The 23,132-nt window shown below is 38.4% G+C and overlaps 1 protein-coding gene and 1 long non-coding RNA gene across 2 annotated transcripts; both read left to right on the top strand.

Moving 5' to 3' along the window:
• Positions 1-4,221: 4,221 nt before the first annotated feature.
• LOC107574738 (uncharacterized) lies at positions 4,222-21,440 on the top strand. Its single transcript, XM_016261184.1, has 5 exons — positions 4,222-4,381; positions 4,460-4,737; positions 4,821-5,138; positions 20,953-21,048; positions 21,251-21,440. Exons 1-5 carry the CDS (start codon positions 4,311-4,313, stop codon positions 21,427-21,429), a joined length of 942 nt encoding a protein of 313 aa, XP_016116670.1. The 5' UTR covers positions 4,222-4,310; the 3' UTR covers positions 21,430-21,440.
• LOC107574739 (uncharacterized) lies at positions 16,614-17,096 on the top strand. Its single transcript, XR_001607722.1, has 2 exons — positions 16,614-16,695; positions 16,784-17,096. It is a non-coding gene; the product is annotated as an uncharacterized lncRNA (long non-coding RNA).
• Positions 21,441-23,132: the final 1,692 nt, after the last annotated feature.

Raw genomic sequence — 23,132 nt, 5'->3', positions numbered from 1 at the left:
CTGAGTAACACTTCTAGAAGATACTGTAAAGTTTCCACTCCACATATAGACACACAGGAGCTTTTAACAGTTAAGAAAGACTCTTTAATAGCAGCTCTTAAAGCCGTTCAAATGACTGTCTTTGACCTGCTTTAGATTTGTACATGCAAGACACTTTTTTTAAGTTCATGCTTGCTCTTGGTCATTTTTCTGAAAGGAGAGTTTTATATATGTTATAACTGAAAACAAAACAAAAAACTCCTTTGCTATTATTTCTTTTTTTCTCAAAGCTGCTATTTAAAGTTGTAGAATTAGAGAGATTATATTCATAATTTTTTAATATTATATTTGAATTGTCAAACATTGGCACTGCATGGCATTGAATCTCATTAACAGCTTTAACATAGACGATGACTGAATCTAATTTTCATACTGATGAAATTAAATCTTACCAGATCCCAGAGAGACATCCAGAAATGCATTAAACATAATGATCTAATTATCACCATGAAAGAAGTTTGTACTTTTTGCAAAGGAGAACATTTGAGTCTGAGTCTGAATAATAATTGTATGCATTTTATTTTGTATCACCCTCGGGCCTGATCAACATATTCACATACAAACTAATCATATCATTTAAAGTCTGAACTGTATTTATTTAAAAAAAATAATTATTATTTGTCGTTATTGTGATATTCAGAGACTTGAAAATGACATGTTTGATGTTTTCTGTCTCAAAGGTGTTTTTTGTGTTTGTGTGATAAACAAGCTGTTTTTCCATCCATTTCAAAACCACCGAAAACTGGTGAAGGTTCAGGGTCTCAGTTTGGTTTGAGTGTGAAGGTTAAACAGCTTTATTCAGGAAACCCACAGCGAGATACATGAGTCTGAATAATAATTGTATGCATTTTATTTTGTATCACCCTCGGGCCTGATCAACATATTCACATACAAACTAATCATATCATTTAAAGTCTGAACTGTATTTATTTAAAAAAAATAATTATTATTTGTCGTTATTGTGATATTCAGAGACTTGAAAATGACATGTTTGATGTTTTCTGTCTCAAAGGTGTTTTTTGTGTTTGTGTGATAAACAAGCTGTTTTTCCATCCATTTCAAAACCACCGAAAACTGGTGAAGGTTCAGGGTCTCAGTTTGGTTTGAGTGTGAAGGTTAAACAGCTTTATTCAGGAAACCCACAGCGAGACACATGAACACAGAGAGACAGAAGATGAGCATTTAATGTGAACAGAAGACAATAAAGACAAATTCAGTTATTTGCATTCAACAATTACTGAACATGTTCTTTTCTTATCAAAAAATTATCCATGTGTGATTTGACATTTTCTTTCAAAAACAGAACAAACAAAATCAAAACATTGCGCTCACAAATCACTGACATAGAATGTCTGTAATCACTCTTTAAATGTCGTACATTTGTATTGTTAGTATGTCAGTACACTTTAACCCAGTTTCTTTACTAGGATAAAGTGAATTGCTTGTAAAAGTCTCAGTGCTTTGTGTTTGCAGAGTTGTTTATTACACTAAGTGTGATATAGATCATCAACATGAAATATAATATAATATGACCAAAATATTTTTAGTCAGGTCAGAGTTAAGTGCACATTGCACTAAATCTGTTTTTGTTAATAAATCCAACCAACTGCAATCATAAATAAGTGTGCAATATAAAATATCTTTTTGCTTTTCAAATGATAAAAAATATAACTATAAGGCCCGCTTCGCATTCTGTAGCACTGGTACATTTTACATTGTTTCAAATTGCCGTTCAACTTTATTCTGTGATGAAAAGACGCAAACATTCTCAGTAGGACAGAGTGTGAATTAATAATGAGTCTCATTTAGATTCTGAATAAAAAAATGGCTTGATGACGATATGCACGAGAGCCAATGAAGTTTCGACTCCTCCCTTTTCTCCTTATATGGCGTTGCACGTCTGTTTGAATGAACACAAAGTTCCTGGGTGTCTCAAAAACTGACAGGACAGAGAGAGAAATATTTTATGTGAGTAATCAATTAAATATATATTATGATAATATAAATGACCCATTCATAGGTCAGTGAAGGTATGTCAGTTAGTGATAAAGGCTATGTTTGGGCATGAGGTTGTGGGTTTGTGCACTCATTTCAAAATTGTATAAGTATCCACAGGGTTGGTTTAGTTTGCAATTTGGATTATTATTTATGAGTCCTGATAAATGCAATTGCATCTATTTCTGAAGTGCTTCCTGTTGGAAAGCACTCTTACCACAATGTTTTTCTGTTGAACTTGTGTAGGCCCAAGGTGTTATTTTTATTTTATTTTTCTCTGTTCTGTTAAAAGCTGTTAAATTATTAAGCAGTGTCTTGTGTAGTTCTTTATCCTTGTATTTTATGTGGTGACCACTGGGTTCATTTTTATGAATAACTATTCATATTTTTCTTTTTTGGTTTTCTTCCCTAACATGATGTATGTTGCAAAGTGAAAGTAAAAGTTTCACGCAAGTTCGTTGCATTCTAACAGGAAAGAGATCCGTGTCTTTATTTAAAATCAACACTTTCTCACAATACGCAGTGAAGCAGCCTGTGCATAGAATGAATAATCAATTCTCGAGCCATTGATATCAACCAATTCAGCACCACTGCCATGGACAGTACCTGCTAACATCGAATGTAAGAAGGTATATCTTAAGCAACCTCCTAAGGTATAGTTCGGGGAACACGCCTATAAATGGTATACCTTTAGTTAAGGCATACCTTTAGAGTCTCCGTAGCGTGCTAAGAGACAGTGTTATCGGGAATCGCAGCCCTGAAGTGTGAAATCAGGTGTGTTTGACCAGAAACACTGTAGATAGAATTCAAGTGTTCAGATTTAAACACATTTGCCGCCTTATAGCACAAAACTTATGGTTGTCCATATGACAAACAGTTGTATTTGGAACAATGTAAATGTATGATATTGTTTTATACACATACCGTCCACGGGTGCCGCAGCAATATGGCTGCCCACTGTATCGGGTGTGTGTTCACAGTGTGTGTGTGCACTTCGACGGGTTAAATGCAGAGCACAAATTCCGAGTATGGATCACCATACTTGGCCACACGTCACTTCACTTTAAAATATTTATTCTGCAAGTGGGATCATATCTGTTTTCTCCCAAAAAGTGTTAATGTTTCTTACAGCTGATAAAGATGTCAAACAAAGCATTTTTGATTTCCCAGGGAGACAGGAAGATGATGCTATTTAATAAATACATGAAGACACTCATTATGATCTCTGTTTATGAGAATAGATAAGCCTTTGTAACTCAACGTGTTCCTGATGTATGAATATTGTCAGTTGTATATCTGTACTATATATCTTTTTTTCACATTTTCTTTTGTCACGCCCCTGGATTGTCTTTGTGTGTTTTTCTCCCAATGTTCTCCCTGTGACCTATTTTATCCCTTGTGTTAATTGTTTTTATTGATTCCAGGTGTTTCTTGTTAATTTCCTCGTTTAGTTCCTAGTGTTTAAGCCCGGTGTTTTCCTTTGTCCTGCGTCTAGTGTTAAACGTCAATTCCCCGTGCTGCGTGTGTGTTCCTGCCTGTGAGTCTTTGTTGGAGTTAATAAAGACTGTTCCTTGTAAATTCTCCATCGTCTCCGCACTCCTCGTTCCTACACAGCAGCATAACTGTGACATCTTTATACTTAGTTTTTTTTAACCTTTAATTTTAAATTATTTTAAATGTTCAAGATATCTTGTAAGTTTGCTAAGGTCTTAGACGCCTTACAGCCTTGACCAGAAGTATTGGCAGTAACAAATTTTGTGTTTTGCAAAGTTAAATAAATAAATACTTGTGTTTCGCGATCACTGCCATTAATGGTATCAAAACGTACTGCAAGAGCAATTTCTCCCAACAACCCAGGAGCAATTTGGTGATGATTTGTGCACTTTCCAGCATGATGGAGCACCATGACACAAGGCAAGAGTGAAAATGAAGTGGGTCAGAGATCATTACATTGAAATGTTGGATCCATGGCCAGGCAACTGCCCGGATCTTAATCCCATTTTTTTCCCATTCACTTGAGGGTCATTTGTCCTTATATCAAGAACATAAAACCTGTTTGAGCTCTCAGTATCAGACAGTGTAACTGCACTAGGTGGCGCTCTTTCAGTGTGATTAATGTGATGTTCAGTCAGTGGTGATGGTGGGAGGAGCCAGTAAAGCTGCTCATTACTGATAAAGAGCTGAATAAAGAGGAAGTAACTAAAGCAGACAGATGTAGAGACAGAGAGATTCACACAGAGATCATTCAGCATAAAGAAGACTGAACTCAACTCACAATGAAGATCCTCCTCATCTTCCTCACTTTCTACCTGATCTCAGGTGAGAGCTTTTCTCTTTCATCACTGCAGTAATGATGCTGTTTTCTGTTCATCAGCTTTCTGATCACAGTATCAATCTGATTGACAGCTGCAGTGAGATGCTTTAGCGTCACGGGATATTCTGGAGCAAGTCTTCTGGTTGATTCTGGGAAACTTTGGTTCCGTGCAAATGTTAAATGCATGAATAAATTACCCGAGTGGACAAACATAATGAATAATACGAAGCATGACAAATGGATCAGTGTTGGAAAATTCACATTGTTTCAAAATAATGAGGGAAACCTCACGATCTACATCAGAGATTTGAAGGAGCATGATGCTGGAGGATACTGGATTGGTGTTCTTTACAAGTGGGGTATAGATATGACTTTACATGTGGAAGAAGGTCAGTCATTTTAATCTGAATCTACTGATCATTTTAAAGCATTTACTAAAGTATAATATATTTCTTTATTATGTAAATCACAGATTTGTATTGTAAAGTGTCAAAGAGAGTGATGGTGAATACTGGAGAAACTGCCAATTTCAGCTGTGAATATTCACAGAATCATATTAATAAAGTAAAGATCATATTCAAAGAAGAAAAAGACTCCATTGAGACGATTTACAGCAGATGGAAGAAGAAAGAAAGATTCAGTATTTCTGATGACAAACATAAACACATCTTCAGTGTGAGAATCACTGCTGTGACACCAGATGATGGAGGAGTTTATTTATGTGGAGTTTGGATCAACAGAGACTCGTACAGTTACTCCATTATTAACACTGTTCATCTACATATTATGAGTGAGTAGAACAAACTCTCATTGAAATCTTGTTTCTGAAATTTGCTTTTGTGGCAGAATTGATTAGATGTTATATTTGTGAAGAGTCTGACTGTCATCTTCATGGTTTTGTTTAGTGTTTTGTTTCAGTTCTGAGTTTTGTTTTGTCCCCCTCAGTTACTGATTCTGTTCACCTTTTTGGTTAATTATCTCATTAATTCTCTTTCTCGGGGCACTTGTGGCCTAATGGTTAGAGAGTCGGACTTGTAACCTGAAGATCGCAGGTTTGATTCTTAGTGCTGGCAGGAAATGTAGGTGGAGGGAGTGAATGAAGAGTGTTCTGTTTCACTCTCATTACCCACCACTGAGGGGCCTTGAGCACCACAGCAAAGGCTGCGTGTTTGTGTGTGTTTTCACTTCTCACTGTTGTGTGTGTGTGTACTTGAATGGGTGAAATGCAGAGCACAAATTCCTATAGCCAAGTATGTTGTCTTCATCACTAAAGTCAGTCTCACTGTTAAAATAGGTAAGAAATCTTTAGATAAAATGAAGACGTGTCTTTTGACAATGTTCATGACTTACAAAAACAACTGAAAACATCAGAGCAGCTTTACATTCATTCATAAGTGTCATTTTTGTCGTCATTTTCATGTTCATGTTGTGTATGTTTATGTCTGTACATGCTTATTTCTCTCTCGTTACAGGATAACTCTGTATGTGTGTTTTATTTTCAGATTTTACCCTGTTCAACATGATTTGTGTTTCTTCAGCTGTGATGCTGATTGGTGGATTCTCTCTGATTATGTGCAAATTAAACCTTAATGAGATCATAGTGTTATATAAAGCAGATGATAAACACTACTGACTAATCCAATCCCTAGAATAAAGGACAACATGTTTTTGTCCAAATGAGGGCAACCCAAATTGTCTTCAAAGGGGTGTTTTGTTTCAGTTGTGTTGTGAATGTAGGGATGAGTTCATCATCAGACAGATGAGACTGGTGAATCCATGTCTTCTGCTAAATTCTTCTGTTTCATCTGTATGTTTAATTCTCCACATTCTGACTCCAATTCCGGAGCGGATCCACTTTTTTCATCCTCTGACAAACATCTCTACACTTATCGGAAAACATGAATTTTCCAGAAGTGTGAAGACTGTCATCCAAGATGATACAGTCATCTCCTGTAGGAAGGAAGTTTACTCTGTTTACTTCACTGTCAGTCACAATACACGATCATCACACCTTACAAACAGTTGTTTGAATGTTTAAAAAAATGTTTTATATAATAGACAGTTTGTTTGATTAACATGTTTTCAATCAAATGTGTTAATAATTTCAGAAAAAAATAATCTCTAGTATTTTTAGTAGGTTAAAGAGATTTGCTTGGAAAAGTTCCTCAAGTTTTGTGCCTGAGTTAATGTTTTATACTGTGACCGTGTGTTAAATATCAGCCTACGTGCTCTCCAGCTTGTGGTTTTTTTGCTGTTCTTTGAGTCACAACCAAGAACCCCTTCAGCCACATTCAGGTGTGATAAAAACAGGAAACTGTTTCTTTAGTACAAATGGACAGATAAGTTTCCACTCTGCAAAAACGTGCTATAAAGTTTTGTTGTATATTGAAAATAAAATATTTAAATTGCAATTTTTATACAAAACTGTTTTATTCTTGCCATCTGAAATGCTCTGTGATGATTAGAGAATTTAGAAAAAATCTTCCAAAACATATTTTCCATACTGTATCTGTGTCCCACCCTATACATCTCTTCTATGGTGGAAGTTTTTGTTATGGACTCTATGCATTCAAATTTTCCATGATGACAAAATACGCTAGGGCTAGTGAGGTTTAAGGGCAGTTTCGACTCCTCCCCTTTCTCCTTATATTGCACCACGCGTCCGTTTGAACCAAGTGTGCCTCACAAGTCCTGAAAAGTGAAGCCAAAGTGTTTCAATTGCCCCCAGGTGGCTGGACTCAGTTTAGGTCACAAACCCTGTGCTCTCCATGTAATCTAATGGGACGTGAGACAAACTAAATAATTAAATTACACTTCAAATAACTTTTTTCCAAAGATGGTTTTTGTCATTTTAAGTAGTTTTTATCACACTCCTTGATAGCACACATACATCACAGAGACTCTATTTGACGTCTGCATTACATCTGCAAGACTTATTTTTTATAGTGTTTGCTCATCTGCTATACGTCTATAGGACGTTTCCTATCAGATGTCAAATAGACGTTTAGAAGATGTCTTTAAGATGTTTATGATTTTGAATATATGTGACCCTGGACCACAAAACCAGTCTTAAGTTGCTTGCGTATATTTTTAGCAATAGCCAAAAAAAAAACATTGTATAGGTAAATTTTTCTTTTATGCCAAAAATCATTAGGATATTAAGTAAAGATCATGTTCCATGAAGATATTTTGTTACTTACAATTTTGTATATTGATACCCTCAGATTCCAGATTTTCAAATAGCTGCATCTCGGCCAAATATTGTCCTATCCTAACTTTCAGATGTTGTATATATCTCAATTTTTTTTAAAAATGTCCCTTATGACTGGATTTGTGGTCCAAGGTCACAAATGTAAAACTGACATCTTATAGATGTCTATCAGGTGTTTGTACACAGCAGATGCTTTCCAGATGAAGCAATCTTTAACAGACATCTTACAGACGTACCTGTGCTCTCTGGGCTGATGTAAGTTCAAGTATTGATTTTTAAATAAATGTAGTTTTAGTTATGTGATGTTGTAACAGTCACCACTGTTTCTTTTGTAGTTCCCCTCCCTGTCACTAGGGGGAGTTGGGGAAGGTAACTATTCTAGTTCACACTTTATAAGGAAGCGAGTAAGAGGGTAGCCATGTGCTGTGGCAGGGCTAGGAGCTCACCTTTGTTCAAGCCATTGTATGAGCCCTATTTTGAGGAACATCATTGTTATTTTAGCTCAATGTAAATTATGTTTTTGTTGAAGGAAGTGTGTATATGTATATTTATATGTAATGTTTTATGTTTGGTCTGATTATTTAATTTTGTTTGTATACAGAGGGTTTACTTTTGTGGGTGTATGGGCTGTGCCAACTAGTAATGGGAAAATGAAGCTTTGCGAAGCACCGAGGCTTTCCCCTCAACTGTATCTTAAAAAGGTTCATTACTCAAAGCTTTTCAAGATGGTGCACACTAACGACATCTTGTGGTCAAAAGGTGGAAAAAGCTGCCTTTGCGTCCCAGACGAACCAGCCATTTTTGGACTGTTTCAGATAATAAATTAGTTTGTGCTATGAAAACCTGTATAAAGAATACATGAAGTCTATATAAATAAGTCTTCATGTCAGTCATTGTATTACACAATATGAATAAATAAGTCTGAGAATAAATTTGTGGAAAAAAATAGACAAGGCTGTATGATCAAAATAACGGAAGATTATCATAGAATATTGGTTAGTTAAAGTGTCTGTGAACCAGGAATTAATACAAAATGATCATGCAGAAAACTACACATGCAAATATTTATTCGTATTATGATTTATTCTTTTCAAAGGGACACTTGAAACTGCGCAAGTGGTTCGCGTTATTTGAATCAGAATAAGAAGCAGACACGTGGTTGTGTGCCAAAATGAAGCTTGGGAGGTCACAGATCACGTGGTTTTGGCAAAACGAATTAAGCTCCGGTACAGTGCTTCACTGTGAGGTTTCGTTTTTTGATACAAGCTTCGAAGCCTCGGTGTCGAACGTCTCATCACTAGTGCCAACCATCAACAATGAGGTTGAAAAGAGTAAGGACTATTTCGTCCTGATTATTCGTTTGGACTGATTTTTCTTGGGATATACCTTGATGCTTGTACTGGAATGGGAAATGAATGCTTAATATGGACATTAACCATTGTGAGCTTCAACAAAAATGTTCATCTATGATTCTCTACTCCTTTAAGAAGAGTGTTATAAGGTTGTGTGGTTTCATGTCTGTATGTGATCAGGTTCAATGGTGTATTTTTCTGTGTTTTTTTTTTTGTTTGTTTTATATTGTACTGGGGTTAAAAAGGAAAAAAAAACTTTAAAATATAGTTGGTGGATGATCCTCCTCAGATTTTGTGTGACTCTGGTTGTTTTATTATAGCTGGTGTTACATAAATTGGCGCCCGAACAGGAACCTCCTTGACTTAATCCATTTTTACCCTGGCACAATGTGTGTGGTAATTTTTCAAAAAGTGTTCTTGTCTTTATTCACATGGTACTTATGTGTTATGGGGATACTTTTGAATGATGTTTTGTGAGTGTTATAATTTTTTTTTGCAGATGTAATCTTGATGAGTACAGATTGTTGTCCCCCTCTCCAGAAAATATAAAATGGCCACATTTAATGATGAAGTAGAAGATGGGTCCGTACCGAGCATAGATTCAGATTTTACAGCCGGCCCCTTTGTCACTCGACGTGAGCCATTACAAGAACTTATTCAGTCACTGGGTAGTCTGTATCTAGAATACAATAATGACACAGAAATTTGTGATGAAGGAGAATTTGAACTTTTGCGGGGTATGGGGATACTTTTGAATGATGTTTTTTTTTCTAAGTGTAATCTTAATGAGTACCGATTGTTGTCTCCCTCTTAAGAAAATTATAAAATGGACACATTTAATGATGAAGTAGAAGATGGGTCCGTACCGAGCATAGATTCAGATTTTACAGCCGGCCCCTTTGTCACTCGACGTGAGCCATTACAAGAACTTATTCAGTCACTGGGTAGTCTGTATCTAGAATACAATAATGACACAGAAATTTGTGATGAAGGAGAATTTGAACTTTTGCCACCACCACCTCCTCCTCAGGTAGATGAAGACGAATAGAGTCTTATTAGTTTGGCTATAGCCTCAAAGGTCCATCGTCTAGAGGTTAGATTAGATCTGTTAGAAGCTGATTCTGCAAAATATGTTAAAGACACAGAATTGATTGTCCAGAGTGCCGTTCAACCCATAGGTAGTCAATTCAGTGATTTACAATGTCAAATACAAGATCTAGATAAACAATAAGAAAGTCTAAAACAAATGCAGAAGCGACAAGGAACTGAAATTGATAAGTTGGCTAGAATTGTTAAAAAAGAAAGTAATCCGGTGAAACAGAAATGTGAGTCCAGCATAAAGAAACTGGGTGAAGCCATAATGAATTGTTTGAAAACAAGAGATGCCAAGTTGAAATCTTTGATTCAGTCAACTCCTGTAGCTATATCCACTCCGGTGACACACCTGGCTTCAACAGCATCGGCTGTGCCGACATCGGGTAGCTGCTTTCATTCTTTTCCCAATAAAGCTGTGGTCAAACTTGAATTTCCAAGGTTTGGAAGCATGGAAGGGGAAGATCCTATTGACTATTTGGAGAAATGTGAGGAATATTTAGCTGTTTGGCCAATGAGTGACAGTGAAATATTAGCATTACTTCCATCAGTTTTAACCCATACTGCTAAAGACTGGTTGGTAGCTGTTAAAGCTCAGGTAAAATCATGGAATCAGTTTAAAACAATTTTTTTGTATCTTAAGGGGAACTGTGACATCGGTGGATGAGCTAGTTAAAGTAGGTACTCTAGTGGAACGTGATATGGCAGAATAAAGAGCTTTTTGGAGTCAGCGACAGGCTGAACAAGCTCCAAGCGGTAATGGAATGAACAGACCAAAACATAGGCGAAAACAAGGCCATCCCATTGCTGTTCATGTAGAAAGAGGTGAAAAACAAGCTGGACCTTTAACCTTATCTGTATCAATCAAGAGTCAACAGTGTAAGGCTATACTTGACACAGGAAGCACTTTTTCTTTGATAAAATAATATTTGTGGAGAAAGCTAAAGTCAGCGACCGAAACCTGGCAAACTAGCCAAGGACAGACTTTTATTCTCGCCAACGGCCAAACTCAGTCAGTATTGGGTAAAGTCACATGGAGCTGCTCATTGCATGGGTATGATTATCCTTTAACATTGTTTGTCATGAAAGACCAAGACATGACATTTCCCATGGTTTTGGGGCTTGAATTTCTTGTTACTTCAGGAATAAGGCTAGATTTTGGTGCTAACACATATTCTTTGCCTGAGGAAGAAACAGTTTCAAGATATTTTCATTGTCTTCCTACCTTGGACCTGGTTAACCTTTATCTTGCCTTATCTCTTGCTCAAACATCTAGCTCCACAATAACATGAATTAAGGAGTTAGCATGAACGCTGATGCATCCAGAGCTGAAAAGAAACAACTTGGTCTGCTGATAAACTGGCCAACGGTGTGCACAGACGAACTAGGGCACACAGGGGTTATTAAACATCAGATTGTTACTACTGATCAAATGCCTGTAAGAAAGAAGGCATATACTGTGCCAGTGAGTAAACAGCAATTCATTGTTGATGAAGTAGCATCTCTGTTAGCAAGAGGGATTGTAAGACCATCCACGTCTCCGTGGGCTGCTCCTGTGGTTTTAGTACCAAAAAAGGATGGTAGCATGAGGTTACAGAGCTTTGAATACTAAAACCAACCTAGATGGATTTCATATGCGTCAGATCCAGGACATTCTCAAAACCATGTATGGAGCAAGCATCTTTAGCACTTTGGATCTTAGTAGTGGGTATTGGCAGGTCAGTATGGATGACTGCAGCATCCAGAAGACCACTTTTATAACCAAGAAAGGCCAAAATTAGTTTCTTCGTTTACCGTTTGGCCTGAAAAATGCCGCTGCCACTTTTCAAAGGTTGATGTTTACAGTGTTACAAGACTTGACCGGTCAGTGTTGTTTCGTCTATATTGATGATATAGTGATTTATTCCAGAGATGTTCAGGAACATCTCCAAAACCTTAAACAGGTTTTTGTGAAGCTAGAGTCTGCAGGTTTGATCCTTATCTTAGAGAAGTGCAGCTTCCTCAAAATACCCCTTTCCTTTCTGAGACATGTCATTTCTGGGGAAGGAATCAGAACTGAGACAACCAAGGTTGATGCTGTTAGTAAAGTTCCACCCCCCAAGAATGTGAAAGAAGTGCAATGATTTTTGGGTCTTGCTCTGTGGTATCATCGATTCATTCCTCGATTCTCAGAGCGTGCAGCCCCTCTACATGAACTTAAAAAGAAGATTGTATCTTGGGCTTGGACTCCTGAATGTCAACAGTCCTTTGAAGACTTAAAAGAGGCTTTGAAAAAAGCTCCAGTGTTAATGCCCCCAGACTTCAACCAAACTTTCATGGTGCAAACAGATGCAAGCAACACAGGCTTGGGAGCCGTCTTAACTCAGAAAAACAGTGATGGGGAACATGTAATAGCTTATGCATCTCGCCTATTACAAGGTGCTGAAAAATCATAATCTGCAGCTGAAAAGGAATGCCTTGCTGTAGTGTGGGCTGTGGAAAAATGGCGACAATATCTAGAGGGTCGACATTTTGAAGTAGTCACTGATAATTCTGCACTCACTTGGGTGTTTAATCATCCCCGACCAACCTCTCGTCTTACAAGGTGGGCCATCCGTCTGCAAGGCTTTGATTTTATTGTACTTCACCGTAAAGGAAAGTGCAATATTGTACCTGACACTTTGTCTCGTAGTATTGCTGGAGAACAGTCTTCTGCTCAAATGGCAATGTACCAAGTCAAGGAAATGGGAGGCGACTTACCTGTTAATTGGGAAGAGATCGGAGAGCATCAAAAGGCTGATGCATCACTTGAATCTCTGTGGGATGCTGCTAAAACTAAACCTGTAGACTCCAACCATATCCATTATACCATATGTAATGGCTATCTGTTTAGATGCATACCCAATTCTCATGAGTATCAGACCTTACAAGTAGTTGTACCGACTCCTCTAAGGCAGCAGTTTTTGCAATATGCCCACGATAATCCCTTGAGCGGGCATTTGGGCCGAATGAAGACTCTGCGCCGATTACTCAATGTGGTGTATTGGCCAACGATTCGTAAAGACACTTGGGGTTATTGTAAACAATGCCAAATATGCCAGCAATACAAGCCTCGAATAACCAAGCTGTCAGGTTATTTGCAGTCCACTCCAGTTGTAGAGCCTGGCTACATGCTTGGTATTGACTTGATGGGGCCATTCCCAAAAAGTCTTAAACAGAATGAGTATTTGTTGGTTATTGTGGACTATTGTAGTAAGTGGGTTGAACTATTCCCATTAAGATCAGCAAAAGCTCCTCTAATCGCTGAGATCCTCATAAGAGAAATCTTTACTCGCTGGGGGACACCTGCCTACTTGGTGTCAGATCGTGGTCCGCAATTTACATCTCAACTGATAAACATCACATGTAAAAAATGGGGAGTGACTCAGAAACTTACCACATCATATCACCCTCAGACTAACTTCACTGAAAGAATTAACAAAACTCTCAAGACCATGATTGCCTCATTTCTCAAGGAGAATCATAGGCTCTGGGACAGATGGATTTCCGAGTTCCGTTTTGCAATTAATTCTGCTTGGCAAGAAAGCACCGCCTACACTCCAGCTGAGATTGCACTTGGGCGTAAGCTCAAGGGTCCTTTGGAACGTCTGGCACAACGACCTCCTGACCCGGACAAAGAAGCTTATGACGTAGTTGAACGCACCCAAGCTCTGTTGGAAAGAGTTAGAGAAAATGTTGTACGCGCTCAAACCCGTCAAGAAATGTACTACAACCGAAGAAGGAGACATGAGGCCTTTCAACCAGGGGATTTAGTGTGGGTACAAGCTCATCCTCTATCTCGTGCTAACAATGCATTTATGGCCAAGTTAGCTGCAAAGTGGAGAGGTCCTGCAAAGATCATAAAGCAGCTCAACAAGGTGAACTATATAGTTGAAATGGTAGATCAGCCTGATCACTGTGATACTTACCATGTCGAAAAATTAAAACGGTTTTATGGTACGGTTCCACCTTCTACTGAGAGGGAGGGTGTGTAACAGTCACCACTGTTTCTTTTGTAGTTCCCCTCCCTGGCACTAGGGGGAGTTGGGGAAGGTAACTATTCTAGCTCACCCTTTATAAGGAAGTGAGTAATTGTAAGACCATCCACGTCTCCGTGGTCTGCTCCTGTGGTTTTAGTACCAAAAAAGGATGGTAGCACAGAGCTTTAGAGCTTTGAATACTAAAACCAACCTAGATGGATTTCATATGCGTCAGATCCAGGACATTCTCAAAACCAGCAAGCATCTTATAACCAAGAAAGGGCAATATGAATTTTTTCGTTTACCGTTTGGCCTAAAAAATGCCGCTGCCACTTTTCAAAGGTTGATGTTTACAGTGTTACAAGACTTGACCGGTCAGTGTTGTTTCGTCTATATTGATGATATAGTGATTTATTCCAGAGATGTTCAGGAACATCTCCAAAACCTTAAACAGGTTTTTGTGAAGCTAGAGTCTGCAGGTTTGATCCTTATCTTAGAGAAGTGCAGCTTCCTCAAAATACCCCTTTCCTTTCTGAGACATGTCATTTCTGGGGAAGGAATCAGAACTGAGACAACCAAGGTTGATGCTGTTAGTAAAGTTCCACCCCCCAAGAATGTGAAAGAAGTGCAATGATTTTTGGGTCTTGCTCTGTGGTATCATCGATTCATTCCTCGATTCTCAGAGCGTGCAGCCCCTCTACATGAACTTAAAAAGAAGAATGTATCTTGGGCTTGGACTCCTGAATGTCAACAGTCCTTTGAAGACTTAAAAGAGGCTTTGAAAAAAGCTCCAGTGTTAATGCCCCCAGACTTCAACCAAACTTTCATGGTGCAAACAGATGCAAGCAACACAGGCTTGGGAGCCGTCTTAACTCAGAAAAACAGTGATGGGGAACATGTAATAGCTTATGCATCTCGCCTATTACAAGGTGCTGAAAAATCATATGCTGCAGCTGAAAAGGAATGCCTTGTTGTAGTGTGGGCTGTGGAAAAATGGCGACAATATTTAGAGGGTCGACATTTTGAAGTAGTCACTGATAATTCTGCACTCACTTGGGTGTTTAATCATCCCCGACCAACCTCTCGTCTTACAAAGTGGGCCATCCGTCTGCAAGGATTTGATTTTATTGTACTTCACCATAAAGGAATGTGCAATATTGTACCTGACACTTTGTCTCGTAGTATTGCTGAAGAACAGTCTTCTGCTCAAATGGCAATGTACCAAGCCAAGGAAATGGGAGGCGACTTTCCTGTAAATTGGGAAGAGATCGGAGAGCATCAAAAGGTTGATGCATCACTTGAATCTCTGTGGGGTGCTGCTAAAACTAAACCTTTAGACCCCAACCATATCCATTATACCATATGTAATGGCTATCTGTTTAGATGCATACCCAGTTCCCATGAGTATCAGACCTTACAATTAGTTGTACCAACCCCTCTAAGGCAGCAGTTTTTGCAATATGCCCACGATAATCCCTTGAGCGGGCATTTGGGCCGAATGAAGACTCTGCACCGATTACTCAATGTGGTGTATTGGCCAATGATTCGTAAAGATTATTGTAAACCATGCCAAATATGCCAGCAATACAAGCCTTGAATAACCAAGTTGTCAGGCCATTTGCAATCCACTACAGTTGTAGAGCCTGGTTACATGCTTGGTATTGATGGGGCCTTTCCCAAAAAGTCTTAAACATAATGAGTATTTGTTGGTCATTGTGGGCTACTGCAGTAAGTGGGTTGAACTACTCCCATTAAGATCAGCAAAAGCTCCTTTAATCACTGAGATCCTCATAAGATACATCTTTATTCGCGGGGGGACACCTGCCTACTTGGTTTCAGATCGTGGTCTGCAATTTACCTCTCAACTGATAAACATCACATGTAAAAAAATGGAGAGTGACCCAGAAACTTACCACATCATACCACCCACATACTAGCTTCACTGAAAGAATTAACAAAACTCTCAAGACCATGATTGCCTCATTTCTCAAGGCGAATCATAGGCACTGGGACAGATGGATTTCCGAATTCCATTTTGCTATTAACTCTACTTGGCAAGAAAGCACAGCCTACACTCCAGCTGAGATTGCACTCCGGCGTAAGCTCAAGGGTCCTTTGGAACGTCTGGCACAACGACCTCCTGACCCGGACAAAGAAGCTTATGATGTAATTGAACGCACCCAAGCTCTGTTGGAAAGAGTAAGAGAAAATGTTGTATGAGCTCAAACCCGTCAAGGAATGTACTACAACCGAAGAAGGAGACATGAGTCCTTCCAACCAGGGGATTTAGTGTGGGTACAAGCTCGTGCTGACAATGCATTTATGGCCAAGTTAGCTGCAAAGTGGAGAGGTCCTGCAAAGATCATCAAGCAGCTCAACAAAGTAAACTATGTAGTTGCAATGGTAGATCAGCCTGATCACTGTGATTCTTACCATGTCGAAAAATGTAAACGGTTTAATGGTACGGTTCCACCTTCTACTGAAAAGGGGGTTTTCAGTAGAAGAAACTGTTTCTGTTGTAGTCCCCCTCCCTGTCACTAGGGGGAGTTGGGGAAGGTAGCTATTCTAGATCACCCTTTATAAAGAAGCGAGTAAGAGGGTAGCCATGTGCTTTGGCAGGGCTAGGAGCTCACCTTTGTTCAAGCCATTGTATGAGCCCTATTTTGAGGAACATCATTGTTCTTTCAGCTCAATGTAAATGATGTTTTTGTTGAATGAAGTGTGTATATGTATATGTAATGTGTTATGTTTGGTCTGATTATTTAATTTTGTTTGTATACAGAGGGTTTTCTTTTGTGGGTGTATGGGCTGTGCCAACCATCAACCATGAGGTTGAAAAGAGTAAGGACTATTTCATCCTGATTATTTGTTTGGACTGATTTTTCTTGGGATATACCTTGATGCTTGTACTGGAATGGGAAATGGATGCTTAATATGGACATTAACCATTGTGAGCTTCAACAACAATGTTCATCTATGATTCTCTACTCCTTTAAGAAGAGTGTTATAAGGTAGTGGGGTTTCATGTCTGTATGTGATCAGGTTCAATGGTGTATTTTTCTGTGTTTTTTTTTTGTTTTATATTGTACTGGGGTTAAAAAGAAAAAAAAAACTTTAAAATATAGCTGGTAGATGTTCCCCTTCCGATTTTGTGTGACTCTGGTTGTTTTATTATAGCTGGTGTTACAATGTTATAAAAACGGGAGTGTCATGATGGACAGCTGAGATTGACAGCTCCTCTGAGCGAACTGTGGCACCAACAGATTTTTTCGGGGGGTTCTTCAGGAGGAGACTGGAGTTGTATTTACCTTATTTTAACACAAGCCTCTTGTACGGCAATCAGCAAACATAAAAATGGAGCAGTCAGGCTAATTAAAAAGGGTCAGGGGTCTGGGCGGGACGCGGCTCCACTTCACTCACTACTGCGCGGACTCAGGTCCCAAATCAGCACAAGATGTCAGAGCCCTATTGAGACACAAGCTGGCGGCTTCACTTTTGTTCAATGGAAGAGAGTGAATGTGCATCATCCATCTTTTTTTTTTTTACAGTCTATGGTTTGAATGTAAACAAAGTTTGCCACGGGTCAATCAGAATTTGCACAGTCGGAGAAGAAAGGAAAGATTTTCAGTGAGTATTAATTTACAGTCTGACCTGTTCCTGTACACAAAGGTAGTTTGTAGCCTCGAGAAGACTTGTAATACAGATTATGAAGCTATTGAACCATTTCATGGTATATTTTAAGCGTCTTAAAGTCTGCATGAACCGGAAGTTGCGACCGACTTTACTTCCGTATTGTGACGCACTTCAGAGTAGGGATGGGCGTATCGATCCAAAGTATCGATATATCGATACTGACTTGAGTATCGAAAGTATCGATACTCAGACAAAAAATATCGATACTAAGGTCTATTTTATTTACCAGTGATTTTGTTAATTTAACAAAAAAATAGTAATAATAATGCGTACAATATGCATTGAATTGGACGAATAACCTTTGTTAGCGAGTAATTGTGTCGGATAGAACTATTTTCCTGCTCCTCTAAACACGCAAATGTTGCAAGACCGAACTAATCAATCACAGAGAGCATTCACTCACTTCTGACAGTACATTCAAACAGGGCTGCTTTTCCCAAAAGTATCATAAGAAAGCATTAAAGCTTTTGGGAACGGCAGCACTGAACAATGCTTATCGGAGGAAAGAGAAAAAAAACATATGTTTGAGTTATTCACATAAAACAAACTGAAATTGTAGCCTACATAGTTTGTGAATTATAGTTATTTAAATTGAACGTTGAAAGATAATATTGATCATGTTCTATTGTGTAAGGTTACCATTTTATGCATGCAACAACCTTTCACTGGCAGTCCCTTATGAAAATGAACCATGGTTTTATTAAAGTGACCATAGTTCAACTGTAGTATTTATAGATTTGAATCATGTGTAAACAAAAAACATATTTGAACCATGTGTGAACAAAAAAATAACCTAATAAGTTACAATTAAGGCGTATTGAATGTTAAAATGCATTTTAAACAAAGTTAAGTGCTTATTACCCATTTTACTCTTAATAATTTAATAAATTTAGTCATTTAAAAGTTTAGTTCAGAAGTATCGAATCGGTATTGATATCGACGATACTGATTTGAAAAATATCGGTATCGTATCGAAAACAAAAGAAGTCGTATCGCCCATCCCTACTTCAGAGAGAAGCGGAATATTGAATGAGAAAAACCGAGGGCATGGCTTGTTTTTTTTTCTAATACGAACTGATTGGATGTAGTAAAGTAGGCGTTTCATTCAGAACAACACTGACAGCTGGAGGGGTGTGTTTAAGGATGTTATGCTCAAGCCCAAGCCGTCAAACTGACGTCATAAGAGAAGGTCCGTCATTTCAGAGGGGAGGAGCATTTTCAGATTTGAATTAAAGAACAGTATATAACAAAGGCAAACTATTTATTTATTTATATTTTTGGGATTGACTTGCACGGATGAATTGTTCACCACAAAAATAGCAGTGTGCGCTAACAAAATAAATAAAATCAGTTTTGATTTAATGTATACTTTTGACAGCAATGGGTGAATCTAACGGCAATGCAGGTGAAACGCTGGGACACCTGAATCCTTCACAATATCGTTATATACCAAAACAACACTGTTAAAAGTCTAAGGTGAATGTAAAAAAAAAAAATGTTGGTCTCATCAGCTGCTTTCAGGGCTGGCTTCTCAGAATAGGAAGTTGGTGTCTCCTCAAAAATAAAACAAAGCTAATTTTAACAAAATGTGAGATCAATCTGTTTATAAATGTTTCGTTTTTCTGAGATAACTGTTGAAAGGCGACACCAGCAGTGACTCTCTTTGTGCTCATTGAGTTGTAATAGAGCCCCTAATGATCTGAGCACCTGGTCGAGACGGTACACTACACATAAAATACATTATGATATTTTCCTGTCCTTGAAAGCTTTGTGTTTTTGCACTGGGGTCCACACAATCCTAAATACACCACTCATTAATTTGTCTGTGTTTGCAGCTTAGTATGTCTATTATAATCTATAATCTATTGTATGCTGGATCCACAGCTGCCTGTTGAAGTGAAGCACCAATCAGACACAGATTTCAGCTGATGAAGCCTCTAATAATCTGAGGAGTATATTCGGAAAGCATTTGCCTTCTCATAGCACAACATGATACAAAACAAATGGATGTCTATATGACAACAGTTTGGAAGACTGCAAACTTATGACTTTGTTTTTATAGGCATACAATTTTTAACCTGTCAGATCGAGTCTATTTGATTCTAAAAAGCTGTTAATGTTGTTGTTTTTTTTTACAATTGATAAAAATGTCAAATACTCAAAGTATAAATGTCAAAACAAAGGTGTCATGATGTCATACGGCTCGTTCACTGAATCGCTGGCCGTCTCAGTGATCAGCCGTAAAACAGTGATTCTGTCCTAATTCCCTTGCATATCAATGGTGGAGTTCCCTTTAAAATCTTAAATGATTCCCTTTGAGTTAAATTATTAAATTATTAAATTATCACTGTTTACCCTACAATGTCAAATACTCAAAGTATAAATGTCAAAACAAAGGTGTCTAATGATCAATTTTAAACCCTCATTACATGCAAATCCTTTGTTTTCCACATGAATGATAGATTTGTGATGTGGGATGTCAAAGAAAGTAATTGTGAATCGTGGAGATAATGTCATGATCAGCTGCAACTACTCAGAGAAACATAAAAATGATCCCAAAATCATGTACAAAAAAGAAAAAGACTACATTGTGATGATTTACACCACTGAGACATGGGGAAATAAAAAAGAATTGAGCTTTTCAGATGACCGGGAAGAAAACATCTTCAGTGTGAGAATCACTGCTGTGACACCAGATGATGGAGGAGTTTATCTTTACTGTGAACATCACTGATCTGAGAGAAGAGGATTCTGGGATATACTGGTGTGGAGCTCACGTCATCACTAAAGTGTATTTAAATGTCAGCAAGGGTTAGATGATTTTATTTATTCTTAAATTTTCAGATATCAACCCTTAAACAATCAGATCATTAATCTACAGACAACAATCACAATAATTTTATTGAACTTTATTTTTAAAACCTAAACTTCTACATGTGTCTGTTTACAGCTTGAAATGTATTGAATGTTGAGTGAATGATGAAATATATAATAATAGCATTTTAAAAACTCTGCATGAAAACTCTCTTAGTTATTTTAGTCAGTAAAAGATCATCAAATGTTACCAACAGCAATTTATAAATATAAAATTTATATTAATTGTTTTTGTTTTATGTTACTCATATTAAAGAGTCATGTTAACGGCTTAAATTTAAACTGCACAACATTAGTTTGAATATTTGTGTAGGTAATGTTTAATTTATGTGTATCTCTGTGTTTCTCTTTAATTATTACTCTGTTGGTGTGTTTTATTCTCAGATTTCTCCATGATCATCATTATTAGTGTGTGTGTGATTCTGCTGCTGATCGGTGGATTCACTTTGACTGTGTGCAAATTAAGACACAAGAGACGAGGTGATGCACAAACACACACACACACTTAATTTTGTCTTATCCTCTTTGTGTCCTTCACAGAATTGCCGTATTTAAATTAAGATGTTTGACTGTCTCTGAGTGTCTCGCTTTCAGCAGCAGTAAATCTCACTGACTCAATGAGTTTCTCTGAGTCTCCGGTTTGACGCTTGATGTTGATCTGATTCATGTGATTGTCTCTCAGATCCCGGATCAGTCCAAAGTCATGATGAATTACCCACAATCCCCTCTGATGGGCTCCTGTACGCTGCTGTCAGTTTCCAGAGGCATGAAGAGTCTCTCAGTGACGCTACAGTCAGACTCAGTAATGAGGAGATTCACTCTGATTACACCACAGTCATTTACCACACGAGACTCAACTAACTTAGATCAAAGATCACCACATATTAGCAATAGTATTTAAAAAACACTTTTTTTCTTCTTTTACATTTGTTTACATTTATTTGTTGATATAAATGTGCTCATCATTAATTTAATGTTTAAACATATTTTTTATTAGTTAGAATAGTTCAGTTCGGTGTGTGAATCATGAGACACTTTAAAGTTTGCTGCTCATGTTGCTTCTTTCACATGTTTCAAATTGTGTCCGCTCAGTTTATGTGAGGGTGTGATAAAAACAGGAAATACAAACACTTCTCGAATATACTGTCAAGTTTCCACTCAGAGACACATGCAGCTTTTGACATGTACACTCAAAACGGGATTTTGCTTATTGTTTAGTTTACTTAAATAAAACAATCTAATGAAACAACACTTGAATATTTTGTCACCCCTTAATTTCATTACTTTATATTTATTTATTTTATTTATTTATTCATTTTGTGTTGCGACTATGTGAATAATTTGGGCTGACAACTAAATCTGGACAGTGGATTTCTAGTTCCCTTTCAAGGGAACTCCGAACTGCGTCCTCTAGGGGTCGCTATGGGGGAATGCCTGGTCGTGACCCGTGTCTGAAGCATATATTCAAAAAACACCAACAACATGTTGGCCGGCGCCAGCCCATGACGTCACTACCGGTGCGACTATAGTATAAATAGGTGCCCGGGAGAACACGTCATTCTCTTCTTCATCTTCATTGACTGTTTTGTTTGAAGCGTGCATTCTGTGGTAAGAGCAATCTTACTTCCTTCATTATGGCGAGCACTAGCAAGACGTTTAGAAGATGTGTGCATCCGTGTCGTCGTTATTTGACACCTGATGACACGCATGATCTTTGCGTCTTTTGTTTGGGTGAAGAGCACGCACGCGATGTCCTTGAGGGGGCAATCTGCGTTAACTGTGAGCATTTTTCGATGAAAAAGCTCCGCTCTCATCTGTCTCTCTTTTCGAGGAATAGATCCAGATCTAGCCAATGAGTTTAAAGAGGAGCTTTCCCTCTCGTGCTCGTCGGCTGTGGACGAGAGTGAGCCGCTGGAGGATGATGTTATTTCCCCAACATCATCTGATCCAGGGCCAGTGCTCTGCTGGGTTCGGCCCAGGAAGAGCAGGAGATGTCGGAGGAGGGCGAAGAGGCTGAGACTGAGCCCTCCCAATCCTCCTGCCCTGCATATGATGAGCTATTGTAGGTCATGGATCGCGCCACCATGAGGCATGACTTGCCGTGGAAGCGGACCAAGAAAGTGACGTCACGAGGTCGTCTCGATGAGCATAATCTGTTTGACCATAGCCCTCCAGCTCAGGTGGGCCTTCCTTTTCTTCCTGATCTCCATACAGAGATCTAGAAGGAATGGAAGAGGCCGTTTTCCTCACTCATCCATCGGTTCCAGCAGACGAGTTATGCCAACATCGAGGGGATACGCGAAAGTGGCTATGAGAAGATGCCCCCTGTAGAAGAGACGCTGGCTAGCTATCTCTCTATGGGTGAGACATCCTCTCTTAAGACTCCATCCTTGCCATCTAAGCCCCTTCAGGATACATCTTGCTTAAATGGCAGGGCATACGCAGCAGCAGGGCAGGCTGTTGCTTCGTTGCACACGATGGTGGTGCTCCAGGCATATTAGGCTGACCCGCTGAAAGACCTGGATAAAGGCGAGGGCCTTTCTCCCGATGAGGTAGCGGAGTTG

This window comes from Sinocyclocheilus grahami, unplaced genomic scaffold, assembly GCF_001515645.1.
Source record: "Sinocyclocheilus grahami isolate Dianchi unplaced genomic scaffold, SAMN03320097.WGS_v1.1 scaffold2321.1, whole genome shotgun sequence".
Taxonomy (NCBI): Eukaryota; Metazoa; Chordata; class Actinopteri; order Cypriniformes; family Cyprinidae; genus Sinocyclocheilus; species Sinocyclocheilus grahami.
This window is presented reverse-complemented; position numbering and strand designations above follow the sequence as displayed.